The sequence below is a fragment of the Acomys russatus genome, chromosome 32, assembly GCF_903995435.1.
Source record: "Acomys russatus chromosome 32, mAcoRus1.1, whole genome shotgun sequence".
NCBI lineage: Eukaryota > Metazoa > Chordata > Mammalia > Rodentia > Muridae > Acomys > Acomys russatus.
The window spans coordinates 29,836,458-29,853,699 of NC_067168.1; the positions used below are offsets into that span (position 1 = coordinate 29,836,458).

Here is a 17,242-nt window from a genome sequence, read left to right on the forward strand (position 1 = left end):
GCTCAGTTCTAGTACCGATCTTTAATCCAAGAACTTTCTGCTTGACTATTGTAAACAGGATTAAAGAAAGTCAACTAAAGCCGGGCGTGGTGGCGCACGCCTTTAATCCCAGCACTAGGGAGGCAGAGGCAGGTGGATCGCTGTGAGTTCGAGGCCAGCCTGGTCTACAAAGTGAGTCCAGGATGGCCAAGGCTACACAGAGAAACCCTGTCTCGAAAAACCAAAAAAAAAAAAAAAAAAAAAAAAAAAAAAAAGAAAGTCAACTATAGGTCAAGAGGAGGAGCAAACAAACAGCTGACAGGAAGTGAACATAGGAAAAGAACCCAGAGAATAAGATAAAGTCAGGAGGATGGATAGAGAGATGTGCAGGAAGTAGAAGGGAGGGCCACTCAGTTTGAGGGTTTTGTTTTTGTTTTTGTTTTTTTTGAGACAGCGTGGGGAAGGAGCATTGTTTTGGGACATTGGCTGAGGAAGAAGGTCAGCAGGGTGCTTTCTCTGCCTCTCTAAGCTAGCAGGCTTTCACCCCAGCATCTGGCTCCCGAGTCTTCATTGGTAAAACCTGAACAATTGAGTTTTGATAGAAACAAGAGCCACCAGCTAAGTCTCAGTCTATAGCCTCTCCTTACCCAGTGGCTGAAGCTCGGCAGATCACTCCCCGCGTCTGACATACCTCTCTTTAGATTCTGAATGTCAGAGAAAAACTCATATCCCAGGTACAGGTTGATGTCCATCTTTGGAGGGACCCTGAGAAGTCCACGAGCAGTGTCAGTGAACAGCAGGTCTTTCCCAAGAGGGGAGCCGAAGAGCCAAAATGTCGATGACATGCCTTTCCCAAAATGTTCCTGTGCAGGGGCAGGAAGAAATGGAGGAGTGAGTGCCATTGACAGGAAGGTGAACGTGAGGACAAAATGAATCCAAACCACATAAGGGAAAGAGAGGGGAGAGCCACGCAGTCATCCTTGTCCACAGTCTCTTTCTGCTGTTTCAGTTGCTGGCAATTAACAGCATTCCGAAAATACTAGGTGGAAAGTTCCAGAAAGAAGCAATACATTTTAAATGACTTTAATTGTAGTATAGGTTGTATTTTTTTTATTCTTGGTAATCTCTTATCATACTTAATTGTACATTAATCTTTATTAATACCTTTGAGTGTACAGATTGCTGACTTACAACAGTTTGACTTTGTTTTTTTGTTTTTGTTTTTAAACACAGTGATAAAAGAACACAGCTCATGGCGTCAAGGAGGATCTATCTGTCTACATATCTATCCATCTACCTATAACTAGCTTGTTATTCATCTATCTATTTATCTATCAATAGGGTAAGACTTTCTGCAGTTACAGGCATCCACTAAAGCTTTTTAAATAAACACCTAAGCCAGGCATTGCGGTGCACATCTGTAATCCTGGCACCTGGGAAGGCAGAGGCAGGAGGATCGTTGTGAGTTTGAAGCCAGCTTGGTCTACAAAGTGAGTACAGGACAGCCAAGGCTACACAGAGAAATCCTGTCTTGAGAACCCTAAATAAATAAATAAATAATGCCTTACACACAGATAAAGGAAGATAGGAGGCCAAGGCTTCCAACAAGTCTTTTCAGGGACATTTTTACTCAAATTCCATCTAGTCTGCATCATGTAGACTCAGGAAAACTATAATGAGCTGGTCTCCAGACCTATTGGAAGGGGTTTGAGTTAGTCATGTGCTAGGCAGTTGCCCACCTCCAGTAGCGCTCCTGCTGTGTGTTCCCGTGGGCAGGGTGATGGCTGCCTCTTTCTTGACTGACTGCCCTGGTGGCAATGCCAGCCTTTGCCCTGAAGTTGCTTGCTCCAGCACCATTGTCACAAGGGCTGCAGGTCAGATGTCCTGGACCTCAGCTTGTTGCTAAGGACCAGTTATGGGAATTAAACTTTTCCTTTCAGGCTCCCCCAAATAACCCAAGTGTCCTTTGCCTGTGCCTCCTGTGCCTGGCTCACACCCAATTGCAGCCTATAGTAGCACAAGCCCACGGGCCTCTTTCAAAGGACTGTGTTCACTAGGTACGGTGACACATGGTGAGGAGGACCACCGCCCCGACTCCCCGTCCCCACCTCCCCCACTCCCCCCCCCACCTACACACACACACATACACTCTCCCGAACACTGAAGCTGGGAGCTGCAGCCTGGGAAAAAGACGTCAGGAGGGGTTACCTGGGCCACCCTGAGAAGCTCTTGAATCAGGTCCTCCTTTCCGTCCACACTGCGAGCCACAACGACATGAGAAGGGACCCGGGCCAGGTAGCACTGCTCGTATTCATCCACCGGCCTGCGGGTGTTGTCAGTGCAGAGTAGCTCATACTGGTCCCTATTGGCCTTTTGTGGCAGGACCTCTAAGGAGGGAAAGTCAGAGTCCAGGTGAGCAGGCTGAGCCGGGAACTGTGGTGATGCATGCACTGACACATGCGCTGAAGCGCTGAAGCGCTGACGCACGCACGCACGCACGCACGCACATACGCACCACCAACACACCACGAGAATCCTTTCCAAACACACTTTACACAGGTGAGAGAGCGGAGGACTCGTCAGGGAATACGGTCTCACTGCACACCACACAGGGATGGGTAACCATGCCTGGCTGCAGCTCTGAAAATAAGATCCATGACAGCAAACACGTTTATCAGTGATAACCCACAAGACACCTCTTTACACTCTATCTCCCAACCTAAAAGAGACCAGGCACGGAATGACCACATTATAGACACGAAGAGACAGAGTCAGGGTTAAAGGTCACTTGTCAGAGTCTCACTGATGCTGTCTGCCTTGCTGGGGCTGTTCACATCCCTCGTGGAAGGCAGCCAAGTTCCCCAGAGACAGAGCCTGCTGGGGGGAAAGCACTAAGAAAGAGAGCCAAGAGGGAGAAGGAGACACAGGGTCCCAGCCAGGGTGCAAAGCAACTCCAAGCGTGACTACTTTGAAGTAGTCCTTCCAAATGTACACCATTAAGATGTGACCATAGTGGAATACAGTGGGCTCCTAATCCAACACAACTGGTGTTCTTGTGAACAGAGGAAATTGGGCCAGAGATGGGCACACAGGGAGACTGGGCTATAAACATGATGTCAGACAGGGATGATTTGTGTGTGCTGGCCGAGGAATGCCAGAGATGGCCACCCAGGCAGGAAAGCAGCACCCTGATCTTGAAATTCCAGCCTCCACAAGGAGGGGTTGATGAGTGTCTATTGCTCAAACCACCCACTGTGTGGCACTTTGTATTGGCAGGCCTGGAAAACGAACCCAGACAGTCTGTGGGGTGAATGAAAGTCTCATAGAGAAAGAGAAGGAGCAGCAGGCTTCTCCCTGCTGCTCATGAGACAGAGTCCATGGCCTGCCTGGGCCGTAAAGTAAGCTCAAGACTAGCTTGGCCAACTTGGTGAGACTAAGTGTCAAAAGAGAAAGAGTAAAAAAAGAGCTGGGACATATAGCTCCGTGGTATGGCACTTGCTGGATGGGCGAAGCTGTCATTTTGGTCAGACCTGAGGGAAAAAAGGGGAGGAGGGGAGCAGGGGGCTGTTGAGGATGGATGAGAGAGGGACACTGTGGGATGAATTTAGGCTTCCCAGCAGCGTGGGGATCAGCTCTGATGAACTGAACGCAGAAGCCCTTTTTATTGCTTGTTATACAAAAGGCCCCGTTTAGCAAGTCAGTTCCTGAGTACCATAATCTCTTATCAGCTCTAGGAGTTGTCTTAGGGAACCGCTACCTAAGCAAACACAATCATTACAGGAATCCCAGGTTTGCCAGGAATGTCTGGGACTGAGCTAAGGGTCTGAAATTCCCAAGAAATAGCATCCCCCATAAACCTCAGATATCGATCACTGATTGTTTACAAGACTTCAAGGCTAAGTGGCCATCACACCAGAGTAAATGCCCAGGTGCAGTGGCTCTTCCAAAATTCTGCTACAGAGACTACCATTGGAATCTGGGGATCATTATGATTTAAATTCAATATGTAATAGAAAAAAACCCACATCTTTAAAATCTTTGTATTTTAAAAATACTGACCGAATATGGAAGAACACACCCACAACCCCAGTACTTTAAAACAAAGAGAGAAATAAATTATTTTTTAATTTTTAATTTTATTTAATTAATTGGTTTTAGACAGGATCTTACTATATAGCCTTGGATGGGCTGGAACTCAATATGTAGACCAGGCTGTCCACGAATTCACAGACATCCTCCTGTCTCTCTCTCCCAATGGCTGGGATTAAAGGCATGTACCACACCTTACCAGGCCATGAATTTTTGATGAGTTAGTATCATTAAAGTTAAAATTCAAAAAAATCCATGTGCTCCAACAACCTCAGAAAGAAAATGCTTTTCTGCCTTGCTCACTAGACGGCGGAGCAAGCAGTGCTGACAGCAGGCCTTAGCTTACCACCAACGATCATGGCAGATGGCATTTAGGTTGTAACTGAGGACAGGGTAAACTGTGAGGAGTGAAAACTTCCTGGAAGCCTTTGTTATAAAACCCGAGCTTAGCACATGGGTATACGTTTGAGCTTTAAACATTTTGAATGGCTTAGTGTATTTAATTGGCTATAAAACTAAGAGCCAGGCGTAGTGGCACATGCCTTTAATCCCAACACTTGGGAGGCAGAGGCAGGCAGATCGCTGTGAGTTCAAGGCCAGCCGGGTCTACAAAGCTAGTCCAGGACAGCCAAAGCTACACAGAGAAACTGTCTCGAAAAAACAAAAACAAAAACAAACAAACAAACAACAACAACAAAAACAAAACCCAAGCAAACAAACAAAAACAGAAAAAAAAAAAAAAAAAAAAAAAAAAAAGAAAAAGAAAGAAAGAAACTAAGAATCCGGCCAGGCCTACTGGCTTTTTCCTGTAACCCAGCTACTCTGGAGGCTGAGGCAGGAAGATAGGAAATTTGAGACCTGCCTGGACTCTAGAATGAGTTGGAGAGCAGCTGGGAAGCTTAGTGAACTCTTGCCTCAAGTGACCAAAACTAATAAATACGAAGCAAAAGAAGATTTAGAAACGCAACTTTGTGACAGAGGGTTTGCCTAGCACGTGTGAAGCTCTGCACTCCGTTGGAGCTGAATTGTCCAAGTGGTAGAGAGGGGTATCGTGCTATTTTTGTTTTCACATTTTAAAACAAGGTGTGCGTATTGGGGGTTGTTGCTCAGGTGTAAAGTGCTCATCTAGTGCGTGCAAGGCTCTTGGTTTGATGCCGGGTATTGCAGAAAGAACTTCTTTCATTAGTTGGTAAGCAGCAGATAAGAGTCCAAAAAATCGTGCTCACTACTAGATTTACAGAGGCATCTGCAGGTTGGTGAAGAGAGCAGGGGAGGGGAGGGGGAGGTGCAGGTCCCTGATGTGGGCGTGGTCAGCAGGAGACAGATGTGCAAGTTGAGAATAAAGGGGGTCCTAAGCAGCATAGAAATGGTGGGAACACTTTCATAAAATCTCTTTGGAGGCATCACCGTCTCCATACTAATATTCTCTGGAAGTTTACAAAAACAAACAAACAAAGCAACCTTTTAGAGGCAAGAGCTGGGGACCACTTTACTCTTTGCTCCACTCGTACTTACCCAACAGTGTCAGGTGCTTCATGAAGCTCACATCCCCCGCACCATCCTGCAGACATCTGCAAACAGGACAGCCCAGGTCAGGCACTCCATGGGGGAACACACCTCACCTGGCTCTTGTGTAATTGCCCCTTCGGATCTGCCGAGGCTTTGCTCGTAGCTTCTCAGGCATCCCATCTACCTTACATGAGGCCTTTGAACCTCACAGCTTAGCTGACACCTAAAGCAGGCAGGGTGCCTGGAAAACAACTTGCAGACAGTTCTAGAGAAGGGTGATGAAGCTATTAGGAACCCCCCCCCCCCCAACACACACACACCTTCCTCTGAGAGAGCAGCTCAAAGCAGCTGGTTTGCTTTCAGCTTTTTAAAAGTCAGAAGCTAGCCTCAAAACCCAGCTAGTCCTGCTTTGGTTTGAGTGGTCACTTTCCTCTCTTACAGAGAGAGAGGGCATGTAAAGACACAGGCAAATACCAAAGGTGGTTAGCTGGGAGGTTCCTGAGGCTCGTGTCTGCAAACCCCAGTGCCCAGAGATGAGTCTGCCCGTTTGGCATCTCTGTTACCATGAAGAAGAGCAAGCCATGGCCCTAGCTTTGGGGAGACAGTAAGGTTTCCCACAAAGAAGATTGTTCGTCAGGATGATTAGGAGCAGGGGGAGGCTATGGGAGGGACTCTGGGCCCTGATGGTCATGCTCTCTGGCTGCTAGGGATATGTCCTGTTCAATCCTGTATCTTTGTCTCTCTGTGACGGCTGACATTGGCTGTCAACCAGACTGGATGAGATAAGATAGGGGAGAAGCCTGTGGTCCCTACCTGTGAGGGGGGTTTCTAGGTTAATGAAGATGGGAAGGCCCACTCTAAATGGAGCTGGAGCCTAGGGCTGACTAAAGAGGAGAAAGTGAGCAGAGCAGCAGCATCCCACACCCTTCCACATGACCAGCTAGCTCATGCTCCCTCAGCCAAGCTTTCCTTATCATGATGGACTGTATCCTCCCAAACTGTGAGCCAAAATAAACTCTTCTGGAAGTTGTCTCTTGTTCAGTCACAGTAATGAGAAAAGTAACTAAGGGGCTGGAGAGATGGCTCAGCTGTTAAGAGCACTGAGTGGTCTTCCAGAGGACCCAGGTTCAATTCTCAGCACCCACATGGCAGCTCACAACTGTTCCAAAGGATCTGATGCCCTCACCTAGACATATTTGCAGGCAAACCACAAATGCACACAATTGAATTATTTGTATAAAATATTTATAAAGATTATCTTAATAAATTTAAAATAAATAACTTAAAATAAATAAATACTTTTAAAAAAAATAGAAAAGCAACTAATAGACTCCCTAGTTTCAGAGCAAGGGTTTTCACTTACTTGAATGCTCCAGAGTCGCCGAAGTATGGTTCACGGGAGGAGCAGGCACACTTGTCTGTCCCCTTCCCCGCACACAGTTGGCACAGGCTGGGAAATGCCTTTCTATCCGCACAGGGGACACAGCTGCTGGAGAAGAACGTGGCAGCTGCTGCTCAACACAGAGACATGGACCACAGAGTGTGAGCTGGCTAAAGCCTTCAGATTATGCACGTTTGTGAGCAAGTGCCCTATGGGAGAGCCTACGTGTGTGGACATCTCCTAGGACTGCTTGTAGGAAGTGAAAAGTATGTGCAGGGCCTCTGCCATAGGGAGCAGACAGTGTCCACGCCACTGGATGGATGGCGAGGGCCCTATGTGTTTGAGACTCACACTATGTGGGCCCAGGGCTCGAGCCTATGAAAATGCTTCCTGGTTTGTCGCCCACATGGAAACAAGATGTGACAAGTGCCATGCACCCTGTTAATTTACCAACACCAGAGCTAGGCAGAACACTAAAGAAGGCAGGAACCCTTGTAGACCAGTCACCACCCAGTAGCCTTTTCTCAAGGCAAGAGTCCAGCCCACTTCAACCCTTCTGTATAACAGAGTCTATGATGCCTCATGGGATCTCCTTGGGTGGGGGTGGGGTGGGGGAGTGGGGGGTAGGGGTGGGCATGATTGGTAGATCCTGCTGCTGAGTCAGCAGAGAAACAGGCCAGTTGCCACTACTGCCTAACTGCCCAGATAGATGTCCGGTGGTACCTGCCACACAGGCAAGTGAACACCCATAGAAAGGTCAAAACATGGCCAAAGCTGAGGCCAAGGTTCCATCAGACTCACATAGTTGCCTGTTCCTCTCTCTGTTCAAATATGAGTCCTGAGCCGGGCAGTGATGGCTCACGCCTTTAATCCCAACACTCGGGAGGCAGAGGCAGGCAGATCTCTGTGAGTATGAGGCCAGCCTGGTCTATAAAGTGAGCCCAGGACAGCCAAGGCTATACAGAGAAACCCTATCTCGAAAAACCAAAACAAATATATATATGAGTACTGCAGAGGCTGCCAGCTCACAGAAGGTACACTTCTGCAGGGTGATCATCTTCAAGGTATGGACAGGTCTGGGCTCACTGTGGCTCATACTAACTGCTCAAGAAGCCTGGAGCACTCAGGGATGTCCTAGCATCAACCAGGCATCCCATCCTTGCCCATGACCCAAGCCCTTGCACTAACACATGGAAGCAGTGGGCAGCGGTAGCTAGTTTTATTTCTGGGGGCCCCAGAGAACCTTCCTTGGAGGCTTGGAGGGAGGTGACCTTCCTCAGGGGCTTTCCAAGAGACCCCTTGCCAAGACAAACTGCTGTGATTCCTGCAAAGCGGAGACTGACAGCTCAGAGAAACAGAAGCATCTCCACTGAGAGAAGACTCCCCAGCGCCTGTGTGATGCTGCACACACTCTTACTCCATCTTGGAGAGCATAAAACACATGTTTGTCAGTGACCAAGTGGTGGCTAACATGCATTATCAACTCAACTAGATTTGGAATCACCATGGGAACGTACATGCAGGTGTGTCTATGAGGCTGTTTCCAAAACTTTAAGAGGGAAGATCTACCCTGAGCATGGGTGTGTCACCGTTGATGGGATGGAGGAGAGAGAGAGAGAAAAAAAGAGAGAGAGAGAGAGAGACAGACAGACAGAGTCAGACAGTGAGAGACAGAGACAGAGAAACAGAGAGGCAGAGAGAGAGAGAGAGAGAGAGACAGTGAGAGAGAGACAGACAGACAGAAAGACACACACACACACACACAGAGAGACAAAGACACAGAGAACTGAGCGCTAGCAATGCCTCGAGCTCCTGCTGCCATGACTTTCCCACCACAGTGGACTGTTTGTTCAGACTGTAAGCTTAGATAAGCCCTTCCTTCCTGAAGTTGATTTCGCTGGGTGCTTTTCACAGCAGAAAGAAAAATGACTGACCTCTTGTGTAACCCAAACACAATCCATTTAGACCACTCAGCACAGGGACCCCACTTGACAACGCCCAGCCCCAGCTGCCTCACCTGTTCCCAGAGAGCCAGAAGGAAGCAGTAGGCTGAGGGGCACGTACCACCCAGCAGACCGGCCCAGGCCAGAGTGGCAGGACTTCTTGCCCTGGAGCTGGTTCAGTTGGAAGCCAGATCCTTTCTTCACCACAGCCACAGCATAATAGTGGGTTTTCGGATCTGTGATGGAGCAGAGAGAAAGAGAAATGCATCGTTGCAAGTGACCTTCCAGGGCATGCACAATGTAGAACGTCGGAGGATCCTGGGCCCTGCACCACCCACTAGCAAGAAGGGCAGAAAGAGAAAACAAAACAAAACAAAACAAAACAAAAACCAAAACATGCCTTTATCTGACAGGAGAGAATTGACTGTTTTCAAGGCACTGAATTATTATAGATGCTCCCTGACTTACAAGATAGATTTGTGAGTTTTTGCTTTATGGTAGGTGCAAAAGCCAGTAGTGTCCTTTGGATTTTTTTATTTGGTCTTTCAAATGCATTATGAGGCCAGGCGGTGGTGGTGCACTTGGGAGGCAGAGACAGGCAGATGTCTGTGAGTTCGAGGCCAGCCTGGTCTACAAAGTGAGTCTAGGAGAGCCAAGGCTACACAGAGAAACCCTGTCTCAGAAGCCAATATATATATATGAATAAATAAATTAAAAATCCATTTTGATCCCCTCTTCTGAAGCTAGGCAGAGACAGCAAGCTGTGGTGTGTAGTCAGCCATGGGATCACAACAAACACTGGTCCACAGCACTGTGCTGCTAAGTGAGGACACTTGCCAGACCAGCTGTATTGGAAGCATCTGGTCTTATAATATCTTTTGTTCCTAATGTGTTTGACCAGGTTCATTGTAGGCTAGGACCTCTAGAGTCATCCTGCCGGGCTTTGTCTTGTTTCTGCCAGTCACTCTCAGTCTGCAGAGCTAGAAGCCTGAACCCTCCATTACAGGACTTATGGCTGTTCTGGGGACCACAAGCTTTAGTTCCCAGTCCCTGTACTGTTGCTGCTTCTATGTGGACTTTTCCCTCCCCCTTGTTTCTGGTTCTTACAGCTCACTGACAAAGTGAAAGCATGAGAGATGAGGATGTCTCCAGGACACAACAGGAGCCTGTAAGCTGCAGTCAGGCTGTGCTGAACTCTGCTCCCACACACTGACAGAAGTAAAGAACAGAGCTAGGAAAGAGAGACTTCTCCCCTCACTTGCTCCCCAAGAGCTTCCCTTCACTCTAGACAGAGACCTGTGTTGCACAGGACCTGCAAGACACAGCATAAGAAAGAGCCTTGTGGGTCCTCAGAAAAGCTCTGTCACTTACACAACCCTAGTGGATAACTTTCCTCTTAAGATGCAACCATCCCACAGACTACAGAACCAAGGATACATCCATCAGGATTCATAAAAGCCACAGCTCCCTGTGGAGAAGTGTCCCAGCCCTTGAGGGCCAGTGAACAACACTGTCAACCCAGAGAGCTTCAGAGACTTGCTTTCCTGGAGTGTTAGTGTGTTGACTCATTTTTCGCTGTCAACTTGGCTAGATTTGAAATCGAGGGAGTTTCCGGAGAGGTTTAAGTGAGAAAGAACGGCCGTGGGTAGCATCATTCCACGCCCTGGGATGAATAGAAGTGAGAAGAAAGGGGCCTGAGCATCAGTTCCTCTCACTCTCTATCTCTCTCTGCTTCCTGACCAGCGGCCTCCTGCTCCTTCGGCAGTACCCTTCCCACGGTGGTTGGCGGACTGGAGCCTTTCAGACCGTGAGCCAAAATAAACCTTTCTCTCCCTAAGTTTCTCTTGCCAGACGTTTTGTCACCACAATGAGAAAAGTAACCAACACACTCAGCAAAGTCCCTGCCAACCCCAGCAGCCATCACTGTCACACCAGTGATCCTAGGCCCCAGGGAGAACACACCATCCTTCGATCCGTAGTATTCTGCCATAATAGGTTTCAGGCTGTCGTGGGGCAGGTCAGCCTCAGCCATCAAAGCTCCATCAATAGTCACAGCATCGACTTTGTTGGCCTGAAAGACAAGAGGCCAGATGTGAACGAAACCCATCACCCCTGCTGAAGACTCTACTGTGTTCTGCTAGGGACTCTGGCTCCATAGACTCTTCCTAGCTCGGTTCTCCTCCACCTCATCCCTGTCTGCTCCATGAGGCTGTTGAGGCAGCAAAAAGCTACCACTGGATGCATGCCGTTTTGTTTTCCTCCTCGGCCCTTAGCCTTGTCCTTGAAATGCAAGGTCTGTGAAGGTGGGGGACACCTCTGTGGTTTTTGCCTTGGTAATCTCAGCACATACATGAGCACCTAGAGGGGCTAGGTGTCCATATGTGTCTGCTGAGTGAGTCCACGACCTGCAGAATACTTCCACACATGAGAACGCAGGCTGCATCTTCCACGTCTGGGTTTCAGAGATCTGTCCACCACGAGTTCCTTCTCCCCTGCAGGAAGCAGCAACTTCCCAGCCCCTTTGAGATGAAGTTGGGTCATTTCCTACCCACAATGCAAGTCATTCTTTCTAGTCCTCAGTAATTGACATTCTGTTTTTCAGCACTGGGGAATGAACTTAGGGCTTTGTGTATCTAGGCAACTGCTCTATCACTGCGTAATATTTCCATTCCTCTTTTACTTTTTGTTTTGTTTTGTTTTTTGAGACAGGGTTTCTCTGTGTAGCCTTGGCTGTCCTAGACTCACACTGTAGACCAGGCTGGCCTCGAACTCAAAGGGATCCGCCTGCCTCTGCCTCCCGAGTGCTGGGATTAAAGGCATGTGCCACCACCACCACCTGGCTCCTCTTTTACTTTTCAAATGTTTGAGATGGAGCCTAATTAAGTTGCCCACACTGGACTCGAACTCGCTCTACAGCCTGAGCAATCCTCAGACTCACAACCTCTCCTAGCTCAGCCTCCCAATTCACTGCACTCCAGGCCTGTGCTACCACTGCCATGTTAAAAAAACAAAAACAAAAAACCACACGCCAGGCAGTGGTAGCTCACACATTTAATCCTAGCACTTGAGAGGCAGAGCAGGCAGATCTCTGTGAGTTTGAGGCCAGTCTGGTCTACAGAGTGAGTTCCAAGATAGCCAGGGCTACACAGAGAAACCCTGCTTAAAACACACACACACACACACACACACACACACACACACACACACACCAAAGACCAAAACCTAAAAACAAAACAAAGTAACAAAAAACGTTTTGTACTTACAAGGTATGGTGGTCCACACCTTGAGTCCCAGCACTCAGGAGACAGGAACTCTGTGAGCTCTGGGCAAGCCTGGTCTACATAGTTTCTTGTTTACCTCTGAATGTTCACAAATTATCGTGGGGCAGTATTAGATTTTGCTGTGTCATAGATATGTAGCTAAGGTCGAACCCTGTATTAGTTGTTCGGTTAAGATTATTTTTGCTACCAGGAAGTGCTGAGCAGCTAGCTGCCTTCTTCACTGCACTGCAAAGCACAGGAAAAGAAAAAGCGCAAACTTTCTTCTCTTTTAGGCAGCAGTGACTTACCAATATGTCCCTGATGCAGTCAGTGTAAGAAGTTTTCATCACACAGGTAATAGATGGGCCGTCTGCAGGAAGGGCCTTTTTCATATTGTCATGGAAACTGGAACACTTAGCGGCCTCATGGTCTGATACAACACACCACCGTACAGTCTTCTCAGGACCAGCCCGGCATAGCCCTAGGATAGAGGGACCAGCGGAGTGGCTCAGAGAGATGACCCGTGGTGAAGTCTGCATCCAACCCTTACAGAGAACTCAAGTTCAATCCCCAGTCTCTGAGTCAGACAGCTTACAACCTCCTGTAACTCCAGCCCTAGGGGAGCTGGCACCCTCTTCTGGATTCTGTGTGAATCATGTGCAAAATTTCCCCAACACAATGTGTGTGTGTGTGTGTGTGTGTGTGTGTGTGTGTGTAATGAAAACTAATATTTTAATGCTAAAAATAGAACCTAATATGTGTTATCCACAAACTGAATTATCTGTATTCCTTGAGGGAATTCTTAGGGCACGCTCTCTCTCTCTCCATATATTCCCCCCAGAATGCATATTTAAAATATATATTTAAAGTCTCCCCAAAAGGGGCTGGAGATATGGCTCAGTGGTTAAGAGCACTGGTTGCTCCTCTAGAGGTCCTGAGTTCAATTCCCAGCAACCATATGGTGGCTCACACCCATCTCTAATAGGATCTGATGCTGTCTTTGGTCATGTAGGCATACACAGTAGATAGAGCACTTATATACATAAATATACATGAATAAATAAAAATGTTTAAGGGGCTGGAGAGATGGCTCTCTGTCTAAGAGCACTGACTGCTGGCCTCAAACTCACAGAGATCCACCTGCCTCTGCCTCCCCAGTGCTGAGATTAAAGGCCTGTACCACCAACCTGGCCACACTTGCTGTTCTTGCAGAGGACCTGGATTTGGGTCCCAGCACCCAAATTGTGGGCTCACAACTATCTGTGACATACAGTAGAGTGTTCTAGTGCAGACCTATAATCCCAGCACTTGGGAGGCAGAAGGGTTGGTGCAAATTCAAGGTCATCTTGGTCTACATAATGAGTTCCAGGTCAGTCAAAACAACAAATGAGGTCCAGGAATGGTGGTATATGCCTTTAATCCCAGCATTGGGGAGAGAGAGACAGGGAGATCTTGAGGGAAACCCTCTCTATAAAAAAACCCAAAAAACTACAAATTGAGACTGCCTAAAAAAAAAAAAAAAAAAAGACAAACAGAAACAAACAAAACAATTTAACATATAATTACCAACATACAACCCATTACATTTAGATATTTATATAAAAGAAATGAAAATTAGTACCTTCTCAAAAACCTGCCCACTAATGTATGGCAACTTTATCCATAAAAAGTTCCTGCCAAACCTAATAATCTAAGTTTGATGCCCAGAATCCATGTGACATTATGATAAAACCAACTCCAAAGTCATTTCCTGTAGAGTCCATCCACACAGACACAGACACACACATAATAAAGAAATTAATGTAAAAAAGAAAAAAATCCTAAACCCACAGTGTGAATACTTATGACCCTATGTGTATGAGCCCAGACACAACACACATCACAGTGTGAGTACTTATGATCCCATGTGTGTGAGCCCACACAAGACACACATCACAGTGTGAGTACTTATGATCCCATGTGTGTGAGCCCACACAAGACAAACATCACAGTGTGAGTACTTATGACCCTATGTGTGTGAGCCTAGACACAACATACATCAGAGTGTGAGTACTTATGACCCCATGTGTGTAAGCCTAGACACAATACACATTATTGTGGTTGCGGTGGGGGTGGTTGTGAAGGGATGAGGGGCAATTTGAATAAGTTAGAAATGTGCTTTATCGTGATTACAGTGGCAGTTACATTAGCTGAGCTGTATCTTCCTTTAATGAATGTAGTTTATCGTGTGTAAATGGCATGTCAGTAATGTGGGGGAACATTGCTGAGCCACTTCAAGCCTCAGAACAAGGCTGCTTTGGCTTCAAAGACACTTTTGCCTTTGAACAGGACTACTGCCATATGACAAAAACTTCATCATAACAAGCCCTAGCTAAAGATGATAGGTGTCACTTTAGGACTCATAGGTGTGTGGAGCCATTTCTGAGTCTCAGCAATATGACCATTATATCACAGTCAAGCTGTCAATAACCACAACAAGTCTCAACTGCCACTATTCCAGGGCACTGTGACATTGAAATGCTACCTGTCTACCTATAGAACACGCGCGTGTGTGCGCACACACACAGACACAGACACACACATATACACAGACACATATACACAAGACATATACACACAGACACACATAGACACAGAGACACATCCAGAGACACAGAGACACACAGGCACACAGACATACACAGACACACAGAAACACACAGATGCATAGACACACACAGACATACACACAGACACACATACACACACATAAACACACACACACACAGCTTCTTAGAAAGCTTCTGTGCAAACAGTTTCTACTGCCTCCTGGGTGTAGCATAGTGCAGCTGGTAAGCTCTCCTTCTGCACTCCGCTTTCTTCTGTCTTTGGTGAATTCATTCACAGGCTGTGTATCACGAGCCTGTCATCATTTTCCTGGCTTGACAACTAGCAATATCTTAAGAGAGGATTTGCACAAACAAGCTAAGTGTGAGTGGGGTCTGATAACAGACGAGGTGGGTCCCAACAGCTTTCCAGAAGTGGCCAGCTGACAAATACAAGAAGAGGCCGTCTGAGCATCCCGTGACTATTTCAGACTAAAGGGAAAGGCTGCTGGTGGCCTCCTACTCACTACCTGATTGGAGAAAGTTCTTGGACCCCCGACGAGACCATCATTGACTCTTGGATTTTGCAAGGCTTAGAATATGTGTCCCTTCTGTTATGTGTTTCCTGTTAAGGTACTTTGGCTACTTTTGTTTGTTTGGGTGGTTGGCTGGTTGGTTGGTTTGGTGGTTTTGTTTGTTTTTTGTCGTTTGCCACCACAAGTGTTCTTATCAGACTGGAAGACTGAGGAACACAGGTCCCAGAATGCAGCCTGGTCTGGTAGCCTGGAGAAAGGTCATGAAGGAAGGAGGCCCAGAGAGCCATCTCTAGTCTCTAATATGCAAGCACCGCAGCCTGTTAGGAAAATGAACTCTTGGCCAGTGTCTGACTTTGCCAGAGATGAGGCAAGAAAAACAAAGAGCAAGGGCTCAGTACAGGAGAATTCTCAAAGCGACTAGACAGCTGCTCTCTGAGAGTGCTGCAGGTGGCCACACACACACACACACACACACACACACACACACACACACACACACACACACACACACACACACACACACACTGCAGCTTCAGACCAGACAAAGCTAAGGGGAGGAAGACCCAGGCATGGTTGAGGCAGGGGGTGGGGGTAGAGTTCTTCACCATGCACCAGACCTTCCCTGGAAGAAGGACCCCATTTTCCCAACCCGAGAACGAGCCTCCTGCGTTTGTTTATGTGCTTAGAACTCTGCCTGCCTCTAGCCACATTCTCTCTTTTTTTGTGTGTGTTTGTTGGGTAAACACATCTTTTTAAAAAAATTAATATTTTGTGGATGCCACGTGTGGAGGTCAGAGGACAGCGTTCAGGGGTTGGTTCCCTCCTTCTACCATATGGGTCCTGGGGGTCACAGGTTGTCGGATCATGGTATTAGTGCCTTTACCTGCCGCACCATTAAACCAAGTTGTTTGTTTGTTTCTCTCTCTCTCTCTCTCTCTCTCTCTCTGTCTGTATCTCTCTCTCAAAATAATACATCCAGACCTCAGTTTCCCTTCCCTGTCCTCCTCCCAGTATTCTCGCCCCTCCCCCACTCCTCCATTTCCCTTAAAAGGGCAGGCCTCCCAGGGAGACCAACCAAACGTGGCCTATCAAGCTGAAATAAGACCAGGTTCCTCCTCTCGTATCCAAGCTGGACTAGTCAACCCAGTGGGAGGAAAAGGGTCTCAAAAACAGATAAGAGAGTCAGAGACAGTCCACAATGACATCAACTTAGAGAGGGCAAAGGTGTGTGTGTGTGTTGGGGGGGGGGTTGCACAGCATTGCATGGCAGGTGGACTCCAATCCAGAGCGGTTGCTTCTCCCTGGGATCATAGATTGTCCAGCCACAGCACTGGGTCTCTGAGGTGGCTGGCCAGCTACTGACACCTGGTCCCCTCCCCAGAGAATCAGAAGGGCCAGGTCCCTGCCTGGCTTTCCCCACACTCACCTAGGGTCCCTGCACATAGCAGGGCACAGAGGATCAGCCTCATTCTCAGCTGTGGGAATGCGTCCTGGTCGCACTCCTCCAGTCGAGGTGCACTTTACCCAGGAGGCAGAGGTTTGACTGACGAGTCTGCCTACTGGGAAAGGTTTTTCAGCCCCAACCGGGCTGCTCGCCACCGCCACACCCCTTATCCCTTCATTATCTGGCCAAGCAGATACCCAGGCTGCTGGGGACTGCTAGCCCTGGGTGCGGGAACAGAACACCAACAGCTCAGGTGCTGAGATCAACAATTAATAAACGGGACCTCATGAAACTGAAAAGGTTCTGTGCCACGGACCACCCCAGCCAGGTATGGGGGGTCCCTGGGATGAGAGTCCTCGAAGACTAGATGGGTAAGGATTCAGCGGCGACAAATAGAGACAAACACAGAGGCCGTTTGAATCTGAGTGTATTTTGTAGCTCCCGAGCAAGGATTTTCATACACAGTGAAACAAGTATTACAGCTCTTAGAAGATGTGTTCAGTGAAGCAAGCACGA

General features: G+C 47.7%; 1 protein-coding gene across 1 annotated transcript in view; it reads right to left on the minus strand.

Annotated features, from left to right (window-relative positions):
- The window catches only part of LOC127184388 (inhibitor of carbonic anhydrase-like), a 36,268-nt gene extending 19,395 nt beyond the window's left edge, over positions 1 to 16,873 (minus strand). Inside the window, exons 1-8 of the mRNA XM_051140759.1 lie at positions 16,709 to 16,873; positions 12,470 to 12,642; positions 10,864 to 10,972; positions 8,976 to 9,137; positions 6,941 to 7,088; positions 5,584 to 5,639; positions 2,188 to 2,366; positions 671 to 842 (exon numbers count right to left, since the gene is read on the minus strand). Of these exons, the coding sequence (XP_050996716.1) occupies positions 671 to 842; positions 2,188 to 2,366; positions 5,584 to 5,639; positions 6,941 to 7,088; positions 8,976 to 9,137; positions 10,864 to 10,972; positions 12,470 to 12,642; positions 16,709 to 16,751 (1,042 nt within the window). The 5' untranslated portion in view covers positions 16,752 to 16,873. The remainder of the gene's footprint in view (positions 1 to 670; positions 843 to 2,187; positions 2,367 to 5,583; positions 5,640 to 6,940; positions 7,089 to 8,975; positions 9,138 to 10,863; positions 10,973 to 12,469; positions 12,643 to 16,708) is intronic.
- Between the last annotated feature and the right edge of the window lie 369 nt (positions 16,874 to 17,242).